Source organism: Mytilus galloprovincialis, chromosome 4, assembly GCF_965363235.1.
Source record: "Mytilus galloprovincialis chromosome 4, xbMytGall1.hap1.1, whole genome shotgun sequence".
NCBI classification, from domain to species: domain Eukaryota; kingdom Metazoa; phylum Mollusca; class Bivalvia; order Mytilida; family Mytilidae; genus Mytilus; species Mytilus galloprovincialis.
Genome location: NC_134841.1, coordinates 75,842,870 through 75,866,826, shown reverse-complemented (window position 1 = coordinate 75,866,826; position 23,957 = coordinate 75,842,870). Strand labels below are relative to the sequence as shown.

The following is a 23,957-nucleotide window of genomic DNA, read 5'->3' as shown; positions in this document are numbered from 1 at the left end:
AAATTTCTAAAGCAATAAGAAGACATATGAAACTGAAAACTAAAAGAAATAAATCATTTTTATGAACATTAAATATACAAAAACAAAATATAAAAAAATTACATGCAGATGGTATGAGAGGACTCAGTACAGCAAACTGTTGATATTAAAAAAAGACCTGCTTTCTCGGATTAAATGTAAATGATTTATGAACGACAAAGGACCCCACTATTTTTAATAACAATGATACCAATTCAGAAACACCAGTCTATTAAAGCACAAAAAAAAAAAAAAAAAAATGAAGAGCGAAATTCTGGGATTCTTTTTTTTTATATGAAACCAATAGTATTTATATGAATGTCTATTAATTGAGCAGTTTATGTTTATTATTTTTTATTGATAAAAAATGTACATGTATAAACAAGGATTTATAAGAGTAACTAGACAAATCCTTGGTATTATAAATAACTTATACAAAATTTAAATTGCATCTTTGTGTTGTTGGTGTAACCACGTTATTTGTTATACTTCATAGTTTATCCATTAATACCCACAATGTTTTTTTCAATAGCAATTTTCATTTTCAGATTATTACTTTTTTCTGCGTAATACAAAATTAATTATGACACCGTATCTAACATCCCTTTTCGAACCTCAACAATCAGAAAGTGGGCGTTACCATTTTGATTACTTCCGGAATGAAATGAAAATAAACAATCACACGAATTCGATTTCCGCGTAAAAGTGAAAGATGGGATGTTTAAACACAGATGACACTTTTATCAGTCCGTGTGTAAAATACACATTATTTTTCTGGAATTTCTTATGTTGGGTAAGTTACTTCTCGCTGCTTGAAGTCTTTTATAATTTATAGAACTGAGAAACACACTCTGACTAACAGACTAACCCCCCTTTTCTGTTGAACATTTAACAGTTAAGTCTTGGAAAGTGGTTATACACTAGGCAATAAGATGAATACACTTGGGCTGTCTTTGATGTTTATGGTTTGATAGTTTTAATATTTGTTATTATTATTCCAGAACAGAAAAATAAGTTAAACTTCAATGACAATGTGAAATATAGCAGTGCTTCTTTCCACCCAGGCCTTCCATACATAAACCAATGTAATTTGAAAGATGAAATTAGGTGTCAGCAGATTGAGTGAAAGCAAGGTTTTGCTCTATGCTTGAGCAGACCCCTTGAAGGAAAGGCTGCAGCGCCCCGCTTTGACTTGGTCACCGCAGATCATTTTGTCATGGCTGCCTACTACTTCAAATTGTATGAAAATCCCTGGTCAAACTAGTAGATAAACCAATGACTTACTGTCTTTCATTAATGGCATTAGCTACATTGCTGAGACCACCTAAGTTCTTAAGCTCAGCTGCAGGTGTCAGCTGGTACATGTAGAACAGTGGTTTATTGTGCCAAGGGTCTTGAGTGATAACTTGGGCTAGTACAGTGGTTATATCAACAGGAATATCATGCTCTTCTGTTACAAAAGTGTGCAAAGGGTTCTCTGGAACAAGCATAAACATGATAAGGTTTGAAGTGGAACCAAATATCTAAAGTTGTTCCTGAGCTGATATTTGAATGATGGAGAACACAATTTTGGGAAGCCAATTACCACAACAACCAGGATCTGACATCAAAAACTGAACATTGATTTTCTTATTCTTCTTCAAAAGTCAACTTTACATGTACAACATGTACATGTACAATGTGTTCTCTTATACCATGAATACATAAAAAGTAATCTCAGAAGCAGTGATCGTTTTATAAACATAAATAAAATAGTGCAGTGTATTGACAGCATCAACCCATCATGACAAAAAAAAAGATATTGAGACATCAGCAATCAGTCTTAGATATTTAAAAAAGAAGGGGGGGGGGGGGTAATACATTTGTAGCTTAGCATATACATGTAGTATTAGGCACCTGTCTTTATTGTTGAAGAACATGATACTGCAGTGATTCTGATATTTTTTTAATTCCTGCAAAAGATATGAGGATAGATGTTGATATCCTTCTTGGGTTCCTTTTTCTTGAACATTTTGAAAGGGCAAAATTGTTTTTATTAATTAAAATATTTTGATGTGTTTCGTTTATTTCATTATGATCACTTTTATTGTCAATGTTGTCAGAATCAATGTAAAAAATGCTTGCAAGTTTTAAAAAAGACCAAGAATTTCATCTTTTCTTTTAAAGTCCAGTTGAAATATTCAAATTTGTTAGCCTTCTTAAAACTCAGATGCTGTTTTTTTTTCAATTTTCAATATTTTCTCAGGCAACACAAGAGAAAAAGATCCACAACTTTGACTAATGTCATGATTGTCTTCTATAGTGTTTTAAATCAAACTAGTTCTATTTGTTTATTTTTGTCATATTATTTCCTTATAATTAATTATTCAAAGAACTTTCTTTAATTTTTGTATATAAAACAACTGGGAAAATTGACTTCTAAGATTCCACCTCATTTCACAAAAAAATTATGTACATGTAATAAATAAATTGAATATTGATAAAAACTTATTCATATTACATGTATTATAAGGACTATTATTATTTTTTTCACATAACTTTTAGTCTCGATCCTTTAAAAAGTCCTTTAAAGTCCATTATAAAAAAGTGCCTTGTTGGATCTTTTAATGTGTCCACAAAATTACTATAAAAAAATATTCTGTGATCTTATGAGCATCTATAAAGAAAAGTCAGCTCATTAGTTTGTAAATTAACATATTTACTTATTCAACTGAACCATATAAAATATTGATTGAAAATGATAAACATCATCAAAGATCAACAAAAAATAAGTCAAACAGCCTGCAGATGTTTTCTTCATGTCATGTTCATCATGTTAGTTACTGAAATAACATTGATTGACTTGAAGGAGATTTTTGTAGTTGCATATATATATTATCATGGTTGTACCTATATCATGTATATATTCAGAAGTAACTTGGTCATGTTGGTGTAAACATGTGAATAAAAATGCACAATACACAGATGTTCGCAACATTCATCACATTATTAGCATATTAGACTAGAATTATTTTTAGTTTAAAATTTTCATTTTATCCCCATTAATAAACATAGATTTTCTTGGAGAAAAGAGATAAAACTAAAAAAATATAAAGATTTGCAAACAGTATTTTAACAAAACAAAACATACAAATTAGGAACAATATATATACATGTACATGATAATAAACATCATGTACATTCAGACATTTAACATAATTAGTGATATACACAACTGTCAAGATGTTAACAGTTGTCCTTGAGGTCAAAATATTTAGAATCCAGGTCAAAAAATGATGGTGAACTTTAACCACCTCAGGGCTGTATCAGAATTAATTGAAAGGGTTTGTGGTCAGAAGGCACCTTATATTTATAATAGAGGGGCAGTGGGGTTCAAAACAAGATTTTTTCACAATTATTCATAAAAATTTCTTACCTAGCTAGTCGAGAGAAAAGAGTGCCTTCCACACCCTCAGTTTAAGTTTGAAATAGCCCTTACATTAACAAGGACCAAAAAATTAGAGCTGAAAATGATTAAGGAATAGGGCTATGGCATATGAACTTGATATTTTTTTATATCCTAATGCGTTTTTATTTGGGGTTCTTAAATGGTACCTAATATATATATACATGTATCATGATTTAATCTTGTATTTTTCTTATCAAATTTGGTTTAACTCGCATACCGGTATATATAATAATGTTAACTGCACAAAGTCAAATTTACAGTTTGTGAATCTAATGACTATACATTAACCGGTACAGTTTTACTTAAATTGACATTATAATGTATTTTTATACTTTATTGGTGTTCATATATACATTTGAATTTCAATTATCTTTTGTTATGATAATATAAGGTAAAACTAATATATGTCATAGTTTATCATGTTTATGAAGGATAATATCTTCACTTTGAACATTATAAAAATATTTCACCTAACAGTAAACTATAAAGGGATAAATAACCTGAATAAGGAAATTATAAACATGGTAATAAATTAAATGAGGTCATGATCATGATGGTGTGTCAGAGAAAAGATGTGAAAATATAACTAACTTTACGTCATTTGGTCTCAGGTTGAAATTTGTCCCATCGGCAATCATACCACATCTTTTTGATTTGTATACATGTATTAGAAGTATTCTGCCAAATTTTTGTTATTAATTCAGACTTAAATTTCTTAATATTTCCATAAATAGTCATAAAATTGATAAAAGTGCAACATATTTTTTCGAATAACTGTTTGATTCTGATAAAACATTGATTTACAATGTACCTTTACATCTTACAACATGTGCAATGTATTTATTAATAAGTGTTTCTTTTCTTCTAAATTGATATCTTAATATTCAGGTCCTTTAGTAGAGTCCCTTAGATCTTAAGGTCATATATTAAAATAAGTTGCTTTTGATCAATTTTTATTATAAGGTCACAGGTAATTATGAATGAGACTAAAGGTAGCTAGGCCCAAAGTTGCAGGTGCAACCATGTTTGAGAGACATGGTAAATCTTCATTATATAAATTAGCTAATCTTAAGTGTTAAATTTGTTCAAGACATGTCTCAGTGTATGCTAATTCAGAGAAATATATACATATATATATCATTGTATATTAATGTATATATATACCGGTATGAAATACACCCTTGTCTGTTCTTGAAAAGCATATTTCTACCTTAAGATGTCAGTACTGCCACTTTTTCCAGAAGCAAATGTGTGAAATTTGGTCAAAATTGTAAAGATCAAAGAGAAAAACAAGAGATCAAAGGAAAATGCCACCAAATTTGCATGAACATGCGTTTGTTTCACACTAATTGAGTATGACTTGACAAACCTGAAATCTCTCTTTTGGTTGGGTTGTTTGCAACTTAGCATATACATGATATACATAATATCTCCTTTTGTTTACATGTTCATCATGTTCATATATATATGTACATTGTACATGCATGCCATTTATTTACACTTTTGGGTTCTTTCATTTTGAACATTTTGAATAAACTATATGGAATTTAAAATAAGAATGTTTACATTTATGAGCAAATATCAAATGGAAAATAGAAAGTATTCTAGAAATATGTGATTAATGTTCAATTTAGGTAAAACATCTTAAAATGATGATTAATAGTAACATTTTGGACATGCTCATATATACATGTTCTAAATGTACATACATGTTTAATTTGTCTTTTGTGTCAACTTTTTCATAGGCATATATAAGTTCAAGGATGCATACAAGTTACTTCTTTGTCTGACCAACAATGAATGTTTGCTATGACTGATATCCTTTTAGCAGCTTAGTTAAAACTGCTTTCAGGGGTTATAATGGTTGTCAAGTGGAATGAGGAATGTTATGGTTCAGATCACAAACAGTAAATGTAATTGTTTAGTTATTTAGAACTTGACATTCATATAAATATAAACTCTTGTCTACTAGTCACATTAATATATAACTGAAATGTCTTATTTATATCCACCTTTTAACCACAATTTCGGCTTGTTGCATCTTTAATACATGTAATAAAACAATTAATCAATTATCAACATATATTTATTTTTGTACACTTGTGTCCTTTAATATAGTAAAATTTGTAAATTCCATTGGTTTTATAGAAAGTTCAAATTGCATTAAGAAAAACCTGGGTCCTGATATGTTTTCTGTTAAAATTTTATGATATGTCATGTATGTTAAAGGCTTAATCTTTAAATTTTTAGAAAATATAATGCATGTTTAATCCTAAACTTGCTAGAAAACTATAGGTTATAATATACTGCAAAATAAGAAATTATTGTTTTTATGACCATGCATGACCTGTCTTTACATTCAATCATCATGTTAAAATTTTGGTTTAAGGGTTTATAACCTGAATATGAATTGTGGACACATTCTCTGAGGACACATCAACTTGAAGATCATTATGATGTGAACCTTATTAAAATATGTATTTACCAAATGAGGATTTCCCCAGATTTTGCCCTCCTATGAATACAAAACATGTACATGTATTGAAATGTGATATTCTGCATTGACATAAACCAACTAATTTCCAAGAGCGGTTTATCTACTCCACTTTGGCAAGTAGAAACATAATGTGAATATAAATCGTCTTGAATTTGTACAACTTATTTAACTACATCAAGCAAATTTGAAAATCGCAAAATTAAATCGCTGCAAAATGGGATAGAAAGGGCTAAACGCCAAATAAAGTACATGTATCGGTAAAAATAAGTTGGTTTACAGTATGTAGTATGATGTAGTGTGTGCTGGGACTTGTGTATGTAGTATTATGTAGTGTGTGCTGGGACTTGTGTATGTAGTGTGTGCTGGGACTTTTGTCCTATATGTACATATATTCTTATTTCTTTCTATTATGTGCTTATTTTTTTCTTAATTTTGTAGATGATAGGTGGTGGTTTTATAGGAGCAGGAATATGGGCTTTCATAGAAAAGAATAAATATCATGGAATAACAAGTCTGGACGATGCCTTACAAAATGTTTCCGTAGCTTTTGTAGTCTTAATTCTAATTGGAATAACAATATTCTTAGTATCTTTGTGTGGTTGTATTGGTGCCTTAAGAGAAAATGTTTTACTTTTAAAAATTGTAAGTTTTTATATAGTTTTCATTTTTATTCACCTAAAATGATTCATATTTTTTTTTAATTATTAGAAATGAAATTTCTATGAGTTTATACATCATACACAATAAACAACAATTCAGCACTCTATCAGAATAATTCAGCACTCTACATGCTCTATCAGAATATGTAAAAAAAAATAAGTACCATTCATGTTTAAACATAGGAAACATGTATCTTAGATAGTCTGCAATCAATCCTTCTTTCAGACAATGATTTTGTATAAAAAATAGAAGATGTGGTAATGTCAATGGGTAAACTATCCACTCAAGTTCAAATAAAGTAGAAGTAAACAATTATAGGCAACAGAATATACATTTAGTCATGTTAACAATTATCTCCCCTTAAACCAATTATGTTGAATGGAAAGTTGACAAGAATAATCAATTAATGAAAGGAATGAAAGTTATATTTATAACTTTATTGTAAATCAGTGTATATTTGTTTGAAGTATATGTGTAAAGTATATGTTTAAAGCATGTATACATGGAAGATGTATTTATAAGAATATTTTTTCTCTTTTCAGTATTATTATATTATGATCATCATATTTTTGTTTCTGATTGGCCTAGCTGTAGCTACATTTGTTTTGAAAGACAAAGTAAATGATTTCCTGAAACATCAAGTACTGAAAGACAGTTTAATTACTAAATACCAGGATGATAGAGATGATCAGGCAGTCATTGACTGGGTTCAGGAAAATGTAAATATAAAACATCGGAATAATAGTCAATGATTTTCTGCTGGATTGTTACAAGTAACGATACATGTACACAATAAATAAGTTTTATAAATGCCTAAAAAGTGTACAAAATAACACCAATAGCAATAAGTTAAATTTATAGTTTCTTTTTTTTTTTTGCTATTGGTGTTGTTTTGTACATGTTTGAGCGTTAACATATATACATTTATATATATAAAAATTTACTGCTGGTTATTCCTAATTCAACAAAAGTACGGCGTATAAAATGTTTATGACTTATGACTTTTTCATAAATCAATGTATCTGTCTATATGTCCTGACTTTCTTGTCACCAGGATATGAATGCTATTAAGGCAGGGTTTTAAAAAAGAGAATAAACAATTGTCTGTATGCTTATTTGATCGTAGGATTTACTATTTTTTTTCAGTTTGAATGCTGTGGAGTAGAGTCATACAAAGATTGGAATAAAAATCAGTATTACAACTGCTCCAGTTCATTGCTGACTAATTCACTCCGATGCAGTGTACCACACTCATGCTGCAGAGTACAAGATACTTATAAGGTAACAGTTTCTGTAAAAAGTTAGCTCAGATGATACTTATAACGCAGGTTGCCAACTCTGTTTTATAAAGATAACGAGATGAGTTATAAGGCCAAATAAAAATATATGTGTGGTTCTAGTAACCCTAAAGTCCCTACTTTTTCGGCTTAAAAATAGCCTACCCTAAAGATTTTATTGTCATTTTTCTTTAAGCACTGTTAAAGTCAGAATGTTGCTCCCATAGACTCAATGTAAAAAAAAAAACATAAAAAAAAATCCCTACCTACCTACCCTAACTTTTTTTCAGATGTAACTGGAACCACACATACTTTTTTATTTGGCCTAACTAACAATGAAACAACTATACACCAAAGACCCCCCAAAAAAACCTACAAATGTATGTAATAAAGACATAAAAACAACTATCCACCAAAGATCCCAAAAAAACCTACAAATGTTTGTACTAAAGACATAAAAACAACTATCCACCAAAGACCCCCCAAAAAAACCTACAAATGTTTGTACTAAAGACATAAAACAACTATCCACCAAAGACCCCCAAAAAAACCTACAAATGTATGTACTAAAGACATAAAAACAACTATCCACCAAAGACCCAAAAAAAACCTACAAATGTATGTACTAAAGACATAAAAACAACTATCCACCAAAGACCCCCCAAAAAAACCTACAAATGTATGTACTAAAGACATAAAAACAACTATCCACCAAAGATCCCAAAAAAACCTACAAATGTTTGTACTAAAGACATAAAAACAACTATCCACCAAAGACCCAAAAAAAACCTACAAATGTATGTACTAAAGACATAAAAACAACTATCCACCAAAGATCCCAAAAAAACCTACAAATGTATGTACTAAAGACATAAAAACAACTATCCACCAAAGATCCCAAAAAAACCTACAAATGTATGTACTAAAGACATAAAAACAACTATCCACCAAAGACCCCCCAAAAAAACCTACAAATGTTTGTACTAAAGACATAAAAACAACTATCCACCAAAGACCCAAAAAAAACCTACAAATGTATGTACTAAAGACATAAAAACAACTATCCACCAAAGATCCCAAAAAAACCTACAAATGTATGTACTAAAGACATAAAAACAACTATCCACCAAAGACCCCCCAAAAAAACCTACAAATGTATGTAATAAAGACATAAAAACAACTATCCACCAAAGATCCCAAAAAAACCTACAAATGTATGTACTAAAGACATAAAAACAACTATCCACCAAAGATCCCAAAAAAACCTACAAATGTATGTACTAAAGACATAAAAACAACTATCCACCAAAGACCCCCCAAAAAAACCTACAAATGTTTGTACTAAAGACATAAAAACAACTATCCACCAAAGACCCAAAAAAAACCTACAAATGTATGTACTAAAGACATAAAAACAACTATCCACCAAAGATCCCAAAAAAACCTACAAATGTATGTACTAAAGACATAAAAACAACTATCCACCAAAGACCCCCCAAAAAAACCTACAAATGTATGTAATAAAGACATAAAAACAACTATCCACCAAAGATCCCAAAAAAACCTACAAATGTTTGTACTAAAGACATAAAAACAACTATCCACCAAAGACCCCCCAAAAAAACCTACAAATGTATGTACTAAAGACATAAAAACAACTATCCACCAAAGATCCCAAAAAAACCTACAAATGTATGTACTAAAGACATAAAAACAACTATCCACCAAAGATCCCAAAAAAACCTACAAATGTATGTACTAAAGACATAAAAACAACTATCCACCAAAGATCCCAAAAAAACCCTACAAATGTTTGTACTAAAGACATAAAAACAACTATCCACCAAAGATCCCCAAAAAAACCCTACAAATGTTTGTACTAAAGACATAAAAACAACTATCCACCAAAGATCCCAAAAAAACCTACAAATGTATGTACTAAAGACATAAAAAAACTATCCACCAAAGATCTAAATAAAAAAACAACCATCCATTAAAGACCAAAGATTAAGGATGCTAATAATTATCACAGACAGCAACCAAGGACAATAATAGAAATAAGTCAATTGTTATGAATGCCAATGAGACAACTCTCTATCAGAGACAAAATGACGTTGATGTTAGCAACTATAGGTCAACATACGACCTTTAAAAATGTGCAAAACCAATACCACATTGCAAGCTTTTTAAAAGGCCCCAAAATAGCAAAATGTATAACAATTCAAACTAAAAACCCAAAATCCTGATTTAGGTACAAAATAATAAATGAAAAACAAATAAGATATACAGGAACAAAGAATAATTACTGAATAACTTTACAATATGCTTCTGAATTGGGACAGGCACATAATAAAGTTGTTAGCTTCTACACATTAGGTCTCTGGTAGAGAGTTGTCTCATTGCAAATAAAACCATATCTTCTAATTTTACACATAATTTTTATTTTTATTATCAATAAAGGATGTTCTACTGTAAACCAAGTTATTTTCGCGGATATTTTATTTCACGTTAATAAGGAAAGATCAAATTTTTAACATATTTGCGACGATTTATATTCATGTTATTTTTCTACTCGCGAAAATCGCAAAAATAAATCGCTCGCGAAAATAAGTTGGTTTACAGTTTTAAAGTTTGCTTAGCAGTACATTTTGAAATCAAAGCTTTAGTCCATACCTTTATTGCTATATTAATACATTGTAAAGTGCATTTAGATTGTTAGAATTTGAGTTTGTGCATATAACCAATTTAATGATAAGAATAGTTGTCTATATTTTTGCCAACATTTTGAATTACTGTACTTATCTACAATTATGCTGTTTTAACACTTCCAGTTTTGCGAGATCCTAAAGTGAAATACTGTGGAATCATTATTATTCATTGCATACCAATTTCCGTGGGTTTCGTGGGTACAGATAAACCATGAATTCAAATGTTCAACGAATAACATATTCTCAATAGGTTTTGTATGCAGATATTAGCAAAACCACGAAATCAAATATCCACAAACACGTGTTCAGCAATCCACGAAAATTGATACCCACGAAAATAAATGAATCCACAAAAGAACAAATTTGCAATATTATGAAATCCTTTAAGAATGTACTTAGGTGAGGTTTTGGAATTTGTGTCATATGTTCGGACTCCTTGGTGTTTTTCCATACAATACATGAATGTAAAATATTTTGCTCCATAACACCCATTTATTTTTTCATATAAGACTTAATAGAGCTCATGAAAGGTCATTTACCAAAATTTTAGAAGATTCATAATTTTTTTTCTTTTGTTTTGAGACCTAATAATACCAATGCAAACATAAGGTAAAAGTCTGAGTCAGCCTTTTCCCGACATATTTTAAATCTCAAATATCTCAAAAAGGAGGTCCATGACCTATCAATATTTTTAGCTTATGTTTATCCTTAATTGATGCTCTACTAGCTTATAGTATCAATTTTAACTTCTTAATTTATTAATTTTCACCTAACCTCACCTAAGTACATCATTAATGACATTTGAACATTTCTACTTTTAAGACAAGTGAGCAAATCAATGGAGATTTTGAATTAAATAATATTTTTTTTTTATTTCAGTCTGGTATGACTAATATTTTGTGTGGAAGAAATGTCTTGAATTCAGTAAGTACTTTCATATTCATAGAAATGTTTCAGATTACAATAACAAATTTGTTAGCTTAATTGTAACAAAGGAAATAAATACAAGATATCACAACTTAGAAGATCTATTTTCCAACAATATGATATTCTAGTTATAACACACATAAACAAATTATAACATCAATGAAATATAGAATCTAGCACTGTATCTAGTGTGATTGAATATTTATCCACTTGAGACAGTTAAATTTTTAGATATCTCACATTTAATGGTCTAGAGTTGGTCTATTGTATCACACTTGGTTCAGTGGTAAAATCTATATACACAATGCATATACAATTTCAACTATTATCATCTGAAAATTGTATCAATTACAGCAACTGAATCTCATACATATGTACTAATGCATGATAGAGGATGTACATTTATAAAGTTGTTACCGATATACAAATTGCAATTATTTCATCTACAGCCACTACCAGCTTGTTAACACTGAGGTTGTGAGTTTGTACCCCACTATTGAACAAATATTAACCATATAAATGTCATTTTTTAGGCAGGAGATCTATCACTGATATATACTCAGGGCTGTGTGGATGCCATATTATCTCTGGTCTTTTCTGCTAAGAATTTGCCAGTTGTTGGAGGTGTATGTATTGGAATTCTTCTGCCAATGGTAGGTATATAAGTAGTAAGTCATAGGCTTTGTTGGTAGGTAGTAACTTTGCAGTAGTGACATTTGTATATATTCAAACCTAGTTGCATTTGTTAAGTTATTTCCATGGAAACTAGAGTATTTGTGAATTGTTTGGTTTTTTTTTTTTTGTCTAATCATAAGACAGATATCTCAATATAAGTTTTTAACTTTCCAATGACAATATTGTATTGATAAAGATCAGACTGTAATCAATATAAAGAGGTTGCTTCTAACACAAGATGAGTGTTGTTCGTTTACAACTCTTCCCATCTAACCTTTTTGAAAATATAGCATCTATCAATGGCAAAGAAAAAAGGGGAAAATTGGGTGTTTTCCTATTAAATGTAATTATGATTACCACTTATATTCAGGAATATTTATTTTTTGTGACTTTTATGATTAGAAAGATAACATGAATATAAACAGTTGCAAATCTGTTAAGGGGCACTAGCTACGAGATATATGAAAAATCAAATATATATTATTTTTTTTGGCTCAATCAGTAATGAAATACAAATACATTTTGTAGTGAAATAATAATTCCTTTTTAGTAGCCAATAAGGTTCAATTTTGTCAAAATAAGCAAAATACATTGATTATGAATTATTAACTTGCAAGTGAATAATTCCACCTCATTGAATCCGTATTCATGTGAACTTTAATTTAACCCTTTAGCTTGAGATTGATAACACGTGAATTGTATACATAGTTATTTAAAGGAAGAGAATGTCAACATTGAAAGTGAAGCAAAGGTAAATCATATGATTGACTGATTCGATCCACTAATAAACATTCTAATACAGGTAAAAACGATGATAAACATTTAATTTTTATCTGTAATATGAAATTAAATAGACCTAGAATAATTGAACAGCACAAGTTTGCTTAATCTATTTATATCTATATTTATGTTTACATCGCTTATATGGTCATTGGATGACTATAGAGGTCAACTTGATAAATAATTAGATGGCGTCTAGACTCAAATACACACAAAACGAAGCTATGTATTTTCATGCCTGTGCCTTGTTTATTGTTTTATTAAGACTTTTAATAGTTTGGATAAATGTTTTACATTGTTATAAATCATATAAATCAAATATGAGAATTTGATTAGAATCGGTGAACATGAATTTGACAGCTAGTGCCCCTTTAAACTTAAAGCTTCTGTTATATAAATACAGGTACAGAGTTAAAAAATGATGAATTCAAATCATGAAGAAAGCAGCATACAAGGGCTTTAAGCGAGAAAAAAGTATCAAGGAAAATTTGTTTGTTTTCTGTATGTTATTCTAAAGACAACACTTTCTTTGGGTTATATTTTGATAAAAGACATATAAAAGTAATTAAATGCTAATGATTAAAATTGACCTTCCTTTCAACTTTTCTCCCTTCTCTTTGCTAACTGTTACCACTTATGACCTCCATCTTTGAATTTTTGACAATGAAAAACTTTAAATGTTGTTTTTTGTTCCGAGGTAAAGCAGCCCAATTAAATCCATTACAACCAGAAAGTTTCTTGTTTCTGCATAGGTATTATCTGTTAAAAACCTCTTCTGTTTATAAGACTGTTTATTTAAAGGGGTGTCTGTTTTGCTTTAAACAACCTTCTATAGGCACTTGAAGTACTTCAATTAAAACAGGACTGAGAGATACAATTTTTACAACCTTTAATTTAAAAAAATATTAAATATTGATCATTTTCTAAGGCATTGCATGAAGCATGTACATATATTTTGCATGAACACAATTGCACGCAGCAGACTGCATGTAATGTTTTTTTGCATTGATATCATATACTCTGATATTACCCAAGAAAATTGTTGTTGCATATACCATGTATATTGGAAGATATATTTTATGCTGAACCTTAATATTTTGCATGCAACATGAAATCTCAATGTAACTGTTGGACTTTTATCTACACCTGTATGTCAAGATTGAATAGATAAATCTACCTCATACCTTTTTAGTGGATTTTGAATTTTAAATGAGTGTCATTCCAATTTGTTGCTTAATATGGATACAGAAACCATTGAGATAGGACTGTCATATTCTACTTGATGCTTACATCCTGTATTTAAATATTTGTATGATTGATATTTCAAGTTTTAATGAGTTTTGTATGGTGTAATTTATGTAGGTGACTAGGTGCTATACACTTGATCACTAGGTGACAATGCTAGGTGCTAGGTGCCAGTTTACAAAATTTGACAGAACTTTGATTTCATATTTGTTTCTACATGTATAAAAACACTTTTTCTGCCACATGTAGTCGCCATACATGCCATAGGTCCATATATTTGTCATATATAGTTTATATACCCAATGGGTTGAGGATGAAAAAAACTTTCTAATCATAGACTAACTGCCTGTAATCTAATTTGCTCAATGTAAGCATGTAATAATTTGGCATGAATACTGTTTCCAACTATTTTTTAACAAACCTTCAAACTGTTTTGTTTTCATCATTGTTGATTTGATTTTTTCTGCGTCATTTACATTTATTTTTAGTTTAAGCATCAGATGAGATAAAATAACAACATGCTTATGATGACCATTATACTGGTTTTGTTCCCACATCGTTCTAAATTAATTTGTAGTATCAATCGTTTTTTCTTCAATCCTATAAAATTTCTACCAAGCATGCAAAAATTTTATTGATTGATTGTTTGTTTATTATGCATAAGGAGCTCAAAAAGCGTAACTGATGTAATGTCAGATAATCATGAAACTGACGATGTTAAATCAACAAGAAATGAAAATGATTTAAAAATGAGGAGGGATACTTTTCCATTATCATGATAATATTCAATTTCTGATTGCAACTTTTGTTTCATTCATCTGAAAACTCCTGTGTTTTAATCTTAAAATTATCCATCATAAAATTGTATGTATATATGATTTCAACATATCTCCTAACAAATAAATGAATAAATAATGTTTTGAAGGACATGCTCTCCTTAACTGTTTGTTGAATCCATGTATTTTCATATATCACTGCAGTTTCAGTTTGCAAACAAATAAATGAATAAATAATGTTTTGAAGGACATGCTCTCCTTAATATAAGATATAGAGTAACTATAGTTTGATTTTGTTTTCTTATTTTACAAATATTGAGATTGAGACATCCGATTTTAAACATATTTCTGGAATTTTAAGAGAGTTAATAAATTTTAAATACATTGTACTTTAAATAATTAAAAGTATTTCCAATTTCATATTATTTGAAATAAAAATTATAAAATATGTAAGTTACCATGGTAATGACTTAATTATAGAATATTGGGTTTTGAATATACTAAATGTTGCTGATGTTGCTGCATATAGGATATTCAGATATTTAATTATTGCTGTATGATAATTTTTTCCTATATTTATAACATAAAACTGACTAGTATCATTTTAGTTCATCTCAAAAGTATGATTGATTCCAAAAGTTAACTCTAAATGAATCCATTGACCCCATTTTTTATTTTTTATTTCAGAAAGCACATTATAAGTGATATTTTCTCATAATTTATTCCAAATTCGATTGTTTAGGTTTTTTTTTCACACATTATCGTTTTTTAAATGTATGATCTTTTACAAAATCTGACAATTTTGAACAAACTGTAGTTTGGGAGAAAGCTCTGTGACTCATAATTTTATTATTTTTTGACTACATGTTGGCAAAGTACTAAAAAATTCTAAATTTAATTTAGACCATAATCTACCATTATTTTTCTTCAACTTTCAATTTTAGGGGAATAACCTTTGAATATGTGAATAATGCGAGTACAATGTACAAGATATTCATTATTTTAATTTAAGAACCTATAGACCAAAAAATAATGGATTTTTTTTTATGCCTGCAAGATTGTTTCATATGATACTGGTCAGTAAATGGTCTGACTTTGTAGATGAAATTTTCAAAAACTTGTAATTGAATACTATTCATGTACAGCAATATTAAATATCTGATTGGTATAGCTATAGACAGTTAGAACTCACATTTAACATTTGATGTGGAATATATATTTGTAGATTTTTGGAATATGCTTATCAAGAGCATTGGAAGGGCAGATTATGGATCAAAAAGCCAGATGGAATATACCCAACTAAGTAAACTTTTCTATTGATAGCATCAGAAGTAGATGATTTTTTCTCAATATGAAATCAGAAATTTTCAGTTTTTGTCTAATAGGCCTAGTATATAGGTTAAGCATGGAATCTTAGTAAAGAATGATTGATGGTAAACAGTTACATCAACAGAGACAATTTGATTTGTCCCAAAATTGGCCTAAAATCAAATGTACTTCAAACTGTTTGTTGAATCCATGTATTTTCATATATCCCTGCAGTTTCAGTTTGCAATTTATCTATGACATGAGCATAATTAAGCTATTAAATGATGGAAAAATTGTGTCAACAAGACTCACCTTAAATTCACCTTTTATTTAGTAAAAAAAAAAACGTTGATTTGAAGGTAAAAAACATGATAAACAATTGTGCTCTACATTTTAACACAGCTGGCCCTATGGCCTATTTGTTTTCATTACTTTACCATTTGCAAATGGCTTCTTTGGCTAAAAATAGAACATCATGCATAGTAAAAATAGGCTTGAAAGAGGTCTTACTGTCAGTGTACTGGTGTAAAGTGATCATGAGTGATACATATTCTAGATATTCTTTTATTCTCTTCTACAATTTTCAATATGGTAATACATATAGAACCTGAATATGGGAGTAAGAATTCAACTGTTTTGGGCTCTTTTCATATAACAGTATCACAAATCATTGCCTCACATCAGTATAATAAAATTTCCATAACTCTGCAAATATTGCTATTGTGAAGAGTGGAAAGTTATAGCTTCTTATTGGATTATAAAACATATTGAAATGACAGTGATGTATTTTATTTTAACAGTTAGTTGGGATATTCCTAGCAAGAATGCTTGAAGGACAGATACTGGACCAGAAGGAAAGATGGCTAAGATATCAGGGATAGGGATTACACTGGTTCATTCATTGAAAAGGAGTTTGAATTGTAATTTGTTATCTATATCACATTTTATACGTTATTTGTTTATGTATATATATATATATTGTATTTGTAGTTATAAGATTTTTATCATGTCATTTAGAATTTCATCTGACAAAACAAAATGTGCCTGTCATGAACTTGCCAAATGTTGTTAAGAGGTGGAACTTGCCAAATAATATGAATTATAAATTGTTATGGAATTTTAAAAAATGAAACTCCAAATTATGTAGTTATATCTGAAGTTGATGAATTATAATTTTGAAATGGCTGTCTAATTTCATAGTTGTCTTAAAATTATATGGTTAAAGTTTTTAATAACTTCTATTGAGGTTAATTACTTTTTGTTTAGTCTTTGATTTATTTGATATTGATAGACATTTAAAAGGATTTGCTGGCCCTTTGACTAAATATTGGTGAGTTTTCCCATTTGAATTTTTCCACAGAATATTATGGTATTTATTGGTACAAGTGCTTATGAGTCTTCATGTCATAGTGATTTTGATTCGTATCATGTAAATAATTATTATACATCCACTCAAGGAATTGGTGCTATGAACTGCAATGACCTTGTCTGCTCAATTGTCTTTCTTTGAATTAAAAAAAATCTTTACATCCTACTCAATTTCTGAAGTAAGAAATGATTAAGAATTTGACTTAGAATTATATTGTGTTGTGTTGTCCAGTGTAAGTTATTTTTATGTCTGCTTTTAAGTTACTTACTTCCTGTTTGATGTTACTTGATGATACTTTAATTTTTTATGTACGGTACACTAATTGGGTAACTATTTTTACTTGTTACACTTTTTTCAGCTTCTAGTCTTCTACATTAAGGAATCTTTAGATATTTGGTCAGGAACTTCCCATTATTGAGTTAAACTTTTGTATGTGATTTTCAGACCTGCCAGGCAGTCATTTTCTCCTTAAAAACTTTGAATTTTTATCAAAACTTGTGTAGCATTTTTTTTGGTATCATAATATGCTCTTCTGGTATCTGTTAATTAGGTATCAAAGTTAACAATGTTGAGTTGATAGTGGTTTTCAGATTTGCTGGGCTGTCAATTTCTGGGTTACAATACTTTGGTTTTCATATTACTAAGTATACATAAACTTTTTCATCACTTTATAATAAGTGGAGGTAAACATTGCACAACATTGTGTGCATCCATTTTTGAGTGTACGGTATTTAACTTTTGTGTTTATTAGTCTCATATTTACATTCCATTGTATTGAATACATTCTGAATTATTTTTACACGTTTTATATATTTATCTAATACAATATAAGAGTTTCTGCACAATACTAGTCTTGTATATTAGTCATTTACATAGATTTATTATACCATGTGTTATCTGTTTAATCTTAATGTATATTGGAAAGAGAGATTCATTAAATGAGTTTTGAAAGGCAACTGGAAAAATATCTAAATGTGACGATTTGAAAACAATGATATGATATGAGATTTTTTTAGAATGTTTTCCTCCTATAAAAACAAAGTTACAAACTTTAGGTTGAAATACATTTTTTGTATGTTTAAAGCCACATTTATTTTTGTTGACAGTTTAGCAACAGAAATAAAATTAAATAACAAGAAAAAAAAATAGTTAAAGAATTTTATTACTCAGAATAGGAATAAATATAGGTTTTTAAGTTTTAACTTGTAGGAAAGTAAAATGTTTGTTCTGTGCATTTTTCATGTTGTTTTTTTTTTTAATATATATAATGTGTGTTTACTGTCTTACTTTTAACAAACATAATTAATGGAATAATAAAAGGGGGAAAATAGTGCCTTACATGTTTTAGCATCTAGTTATGAAGAATCAAATAATATATTGTTAGGGTAATTTCATGACAGAGAGTCACATTTTTTTTTGCCATGAGACCATGTTTTAAAGCAGTCTGAATGAGAAAACAGGTATGTTTTAATTTAAGAACTAATTTTAAGTCCTCTTTCTTTGAAGTAATAGAAGGCAATATTTGGCCTAACCAAATAATATAAAGAAATTCTATTAGGAATTTATATGAAACTTTTTATTCTTTTTAAGTTGCTAGTTGTGGATTGCAGAAAAATTGTAACTGAAATACTTTGGATGTTATAATTTAGTCAATTTTCTTTGCATACGCCAAGAGTAGGTAGGGATATCTGTGATTTCCACAATAATTCTACATATCTCTTAATAGTTAATATAGTAATTTTTACAAGTTGATAATTGTATTAAAAATAGATTCAAAAGAAGCTTACTTTGGCACAAAGATTATGGTGTCATTGAATTTATGAACCACAACTGTTTCTAGAATACATTTTTGATTCAGTAGATTTGTTTATCATCCAGACTTTATCCAGATATGCATATGTACTTTTTTCCACCCCAAGTATTTCAAAGTCTAACTTCAAAGATCTAAATGATTTGAATCTAAATTGTGGATTTTATCAAAATAACTGTACAAAAATAAGAAACTCAGATAGTTTATAGGGCCATTTATAAGGTAAGAAATTTGAAAATTAATGCAGTTATCTATTGCAGGGATCTCTTATGATTATAACTCATCTCAGCAGAAGAGGGGCATTATGTTTGTTTTTGACTGTGTCTGTTTGTCTGTCTCTCCATCCCATATCAACTTAAAAATAAAATTCCAATCAACATTCCATAGCAATTGTTTTGATTCCTCCTTTTTTAAGGTTTTAAACTAGTTTGATCCGTTTAAACATCTTGTTGACAAGCAACACATTGTATAAATTGTTGCATTTGATTTCATGCTGAATCTTTTCAGAACACTGCATACAAAGTTTTGAATCGAATTATTAGAGAATTGGGTGTAACCATATACATGTACTTAGGATTTTTTAGTACTATGGATTTTTTTTTACATTTTGAAATGCTTAAGAAATTTTGCACCATGAATCTTGAAAATTTAAGAATCTCAGGATGCTAAATATCAAATTCAATGTGGTATCATGGTAGAATTTTTATATATTTATTGCAAACATTTTTCTTAAATATTAATGAATATCACTGTATAGATGTACTGCTGACAGATTTACCAAACTGAGATTAATGTACATAACTACACAATACATCACATACAAGTGAAGTGTTTTCAAACTTTTTATTCTTTCCTTATGTTTTGTTTTTGGTGCCATTTTTATTATATCTTTATTAGAAATCTCAGTTTTTGTATAGTGTTTATATGTAACATATCTTTTTTATTTGAAAGAAAAATATAAAGGTGCAGGATTATCTTATTCTATATTATAAATGATAAAATATGTTCCCAACTTCTCGGAGGGTTATGTTCCTTTTGTCCATATATTTGCATTAATTTAGCATGTTATGAAGTATTCAATATGCTTGTTATATTTGCCACTGGACATTAGGAAAAAATCTTATAATCAGTTATGTTTTTTCTTATATACTGAGTATAATATAATGACAAATTTGGGATTATTTTGTCAGTTATTCCACCAGGAATATAACACCACACACTTGTTTTATTATAAGAAACATTGTTTGGTAACCAAGCTTAAATATACATATGACATGAATATTTACTTCTTTTGCCAAATTTGTCTAGTCTTTTGAAAGTCTTCCATTTTTTTTTTATACTTTTACATATTTTTTGGTGTAAAATGTGCAATTTCAAATGTTCTAAAACATAAGAATTACACATTGCCTTGTAACAAGAATTTCTCAAAGCTACAAGTTCCCACAAAAAAAACCACAAATTATTTCCAGAATCAACTAAAAATGGTCTCCTAAAAAGAAATGAATCTCCAGTATCTGACATATTCATTCAGTAAATTTGCACAACTTTAGATTTAATTTGTTCATGAAAAATTAAATTTTTTCGGAATATTTTTTTTCCACAAATTTTATATTTAAAAAACATCAATATTGTAAGAGCTATATACATAGAAGGTGTTGTTATTTACAAATGATTTCTTAAATACTCATTTTCTGAGATTTTTATATGGATTTGTAGTTAGATGTGAGTTTTTATTGAAATGTTGATTTAAATGTACTAGATCATGTAAACATTCCTGCCTGTTTATTTTTTTCTAAAATAAACTACTTATATATAATGTAATTGATTTACACTACAATAATATTTTTTTTGTCATTTACATTTTCTAACTTAGTCATATAAATATTCAAGTTTAATAAGAGAAAAAAATATTTTCAGTATTGATATTGTATTGAAAAAAAAATGGATGGTAGGTTCTTCATTTCTGTTTATTTTAATAATGTTGTTCATTTTTTCAATTATTAACTTTTTTCCATTATTCTCTATCTTTATATTTTGGTACTGTATTATTTTCTATACTTTTTTGCTGCTTTTTATTCTATACATTTTTTCTCTATTCTGTAAACCCCATCCAGACCCTCATAAAAATTGTTAGCCTAATATTTCTTTCTGTTTTTTTGTCATTGGGCTGCTGTCTCATTGATCTATTACTATCATACCTCATAATCTTAACAATATTGTTAAGATCAATATTTTTAGTAAGAAAATGTCATATTTTTTTGCCTTATTGTACAATACTTATTACTAAAATAGAATCTCAAACCCATCTACATATATGTAAAATAACAAAAATATAAACCCCAGAATCTGTATTCTGTAATATAACATATCTCAAATATTATGTTCATCATATAAAATTACTGATTAGTATAGATTTCAATTTGCGAGATTAATAAAGACAAAGTTTTGTTTTTTTGCCCCACCTATGATAGTAGAGGGGCATTATGTTTTCTGGTCTGTGCGTCCGTTCGTCCGTCCGTCTGTCCCGCTTCAGGTTAAAGTTTTTGGTCAAGGTAGTTTTTGATGAAGTTGAAGTCCAATCAACTTCAAACTTAGTACACATGTTCCCTATGATATGATCTTTCTAATTTTAATGCCAAATTAGAGTTTTTATCCCAATGTCACGGTCCACTGAACATAGAAAATGAAAGTGCGAGTGGGGCATTCGTGTACTGAGGAAACATTCTTGTTTATCTTTGAATTAATCTGAGTTCATTACAGCCTCCTTTCCAAAAAATAATATTTTATGTCAGAAAGAAACCAACAAAGATACAAAATGCAATTGAATGAAATGAATTTTAGAATTGTTGAGCAGTTTGTATAAAGGATATTTACTCTTATTAGAGCTTGTTACATTTTTGCAATGTTAGTTTTTTCATGTTTATATATTGTTACAATTTGTATTCTACATTTAAAACAAAGGAGAATATTTTTAGGAAAATAAAATGGTTTTTGGTACACCTTACATTCTTGTTTATCAATATATTGGTGAAGCACCATTTTCATATAGTGACCAGTTATAGTCGCACAACATTTCATGTTGTAGCAAATTTGTTGTAGAATAAAGTACACGACTGAGAATCTCTGACAAACATATTTTTATGCCCCACCAAGGGTCAGTATATTTTTGGGTCTGTTCCTTTGTTTGTTCTGCTTTCCCCCATTCATGTTTAAGTTTTTAGGGTAGACAGTTTTTGATGAAGTCAAGGTGCAATCAACTTGAAACGTACAACACATGTTTCCTATGATATGATCTTTTTTATTTTAATGCAAACTTAAGAGTTTTGACCCTCATTTTCATGGTCCACTGAACATAGAAAATGATAGTGCGAGCAGGGCCTCTGTGTACTAATGACACTTTCTTGTTATTAGATTTTTTATATTATAATACCATTGAAAACCTTGATGGAAGATGTGTGGTAGGTTGCCAAATTGCCTTTATGACCAACTCGATTTCAGGAAATCTAACATTCTTGTCCATGAAGGTTTACAATTAGCTTGTATTGATGATGGCAGAACAGATGTCTGTAGAGCAGGAACACAACAAGTATACAATAGAAACGAAATAGCAAAGTTAAGGATGCAGCACATGATTAATTATTGTATGTATCATGGACAATGCAGAGATTTTCATATGGGGATGTATTATGTTGGGTCTACCAGAATGTATAAAAAGTCTGACGATTTGAACCTCATCATAACTGTAATTATGTTACATCTGAAGGCTTTATTGTTAATCTTAGAATTTTAACTACTGACAGCATATGGCGGGTCACGCTTTAGTGACCAGTCTGTCCTGTCCGTCTGTCCATCTGTCTGTCCGTAACAAATTGTGACCGCTCTATATCTAGAGAACCGTTATGATTTCAAAGTTTATTCTTAAATGTATATTAACAAACACCAGATGATGTGGCATAATGTATGTACAACTTCATAGGTCAAAGGTCAAGTTCAAAATTTTGGTTTCAGTTGACAACCCCATGTCCTATAGTAAAGATCGTGTCCGCTCTGTATATTGAGAACCGTTGATTTCAAGGTTTATACTTGACATGCATACTCAACAACACAAGAGGGTATGTCATAATGTATGAACAACTTCCTTGGTTAAAGGTCAAGGTCAAAAACTTTGGTTTCAATTGTCAACCCCATGTCCTATATATATGATAAAGATACAATTTTTTTACCACACATTATTCAGTGCGGGGCCCACAGAGATTGCTCCTATTTCAATGTCTAGTTTGTTCTTTTCTTCCAAAACAAATAATGATTTAGAGCTTGAAATATCGTAAAAACAACTATCTATATTTTTCTGTTGACCTGTAGATATTATTTGATTAATTTCGCAACTGGTTTGTTGTCTTATTAATGTACACGCCACCTCTCTTTTATTTTAGCTGCTTTATAAATGAACTTATTTATA

General features: G+C 29.2%; 1 protein-coding gene across 2 annotated transcripts; it reads left to right on the top strand.

Annotated features, from left to right (window-relative positions):
• Positions 1-670: 670 nt before the first annotated feature.
• On the top strand, positions 671-22,502 carry LOC143072967 (tetraspanin-33-like). 2 transcript variants are annotated; one of them, XM_076248154.1, is made up of 8 exons: positions 671-811; positions 6,402-6,605; positions 7,166-7,342; positions 7,770-7,904; positions 11,488-11,532; positions 12,069-12,188; positions 16,237-16,314; positions 17,120-22,502. In XM_076248154.1, exons 1-7 carry the CDS (start codon positions 731-733, stop codon positions 16,312-16,314), a joined length of 840 nt encoding a protein of 279 aa, XP_076104269.1. In that variant the 5' UTR covers positions 671-730; the 3' UTR covers positions 17,120-22,502. The 2 variants fall into 2 exon arrangements, with proteins under 2 accessions (XP_076104269.1, XP_076104268.1); XM_076248153.1 differs by lacking the exon at positions 16,237-16,314.
• The last annotated feature ends 1,455 nt before the right edge of the window (positions 22,503-23,957 follow it).

What these genes read in the sequence shown, in the direction of transcription:
- LOC143072967 (XM_076248153.1), top strand. Translation starts at nt 731, where the DNA reads ATGGGATGTTTAAACACAGATGACACTTTTATCAGTCCGTGTGTAAAA. An exon ending in GAGTACAAGATACTTATAAG is followed by an intron (nt 7,905 to 11,487) that starts GTAACAGTTTCT and finishes TTTTTATTTCAG; the next exon opens with TCTGGTATGACTAATATTTT. An exon ending in GAAGAAATGTCTTGAATTCA is followed by an intron (nt 11,533 to 12,068) that starts GTAAGTACTTTC and finishes GTCATTTTTTAG; the next exon opens with GCAGGAGATCTATCACTGAT.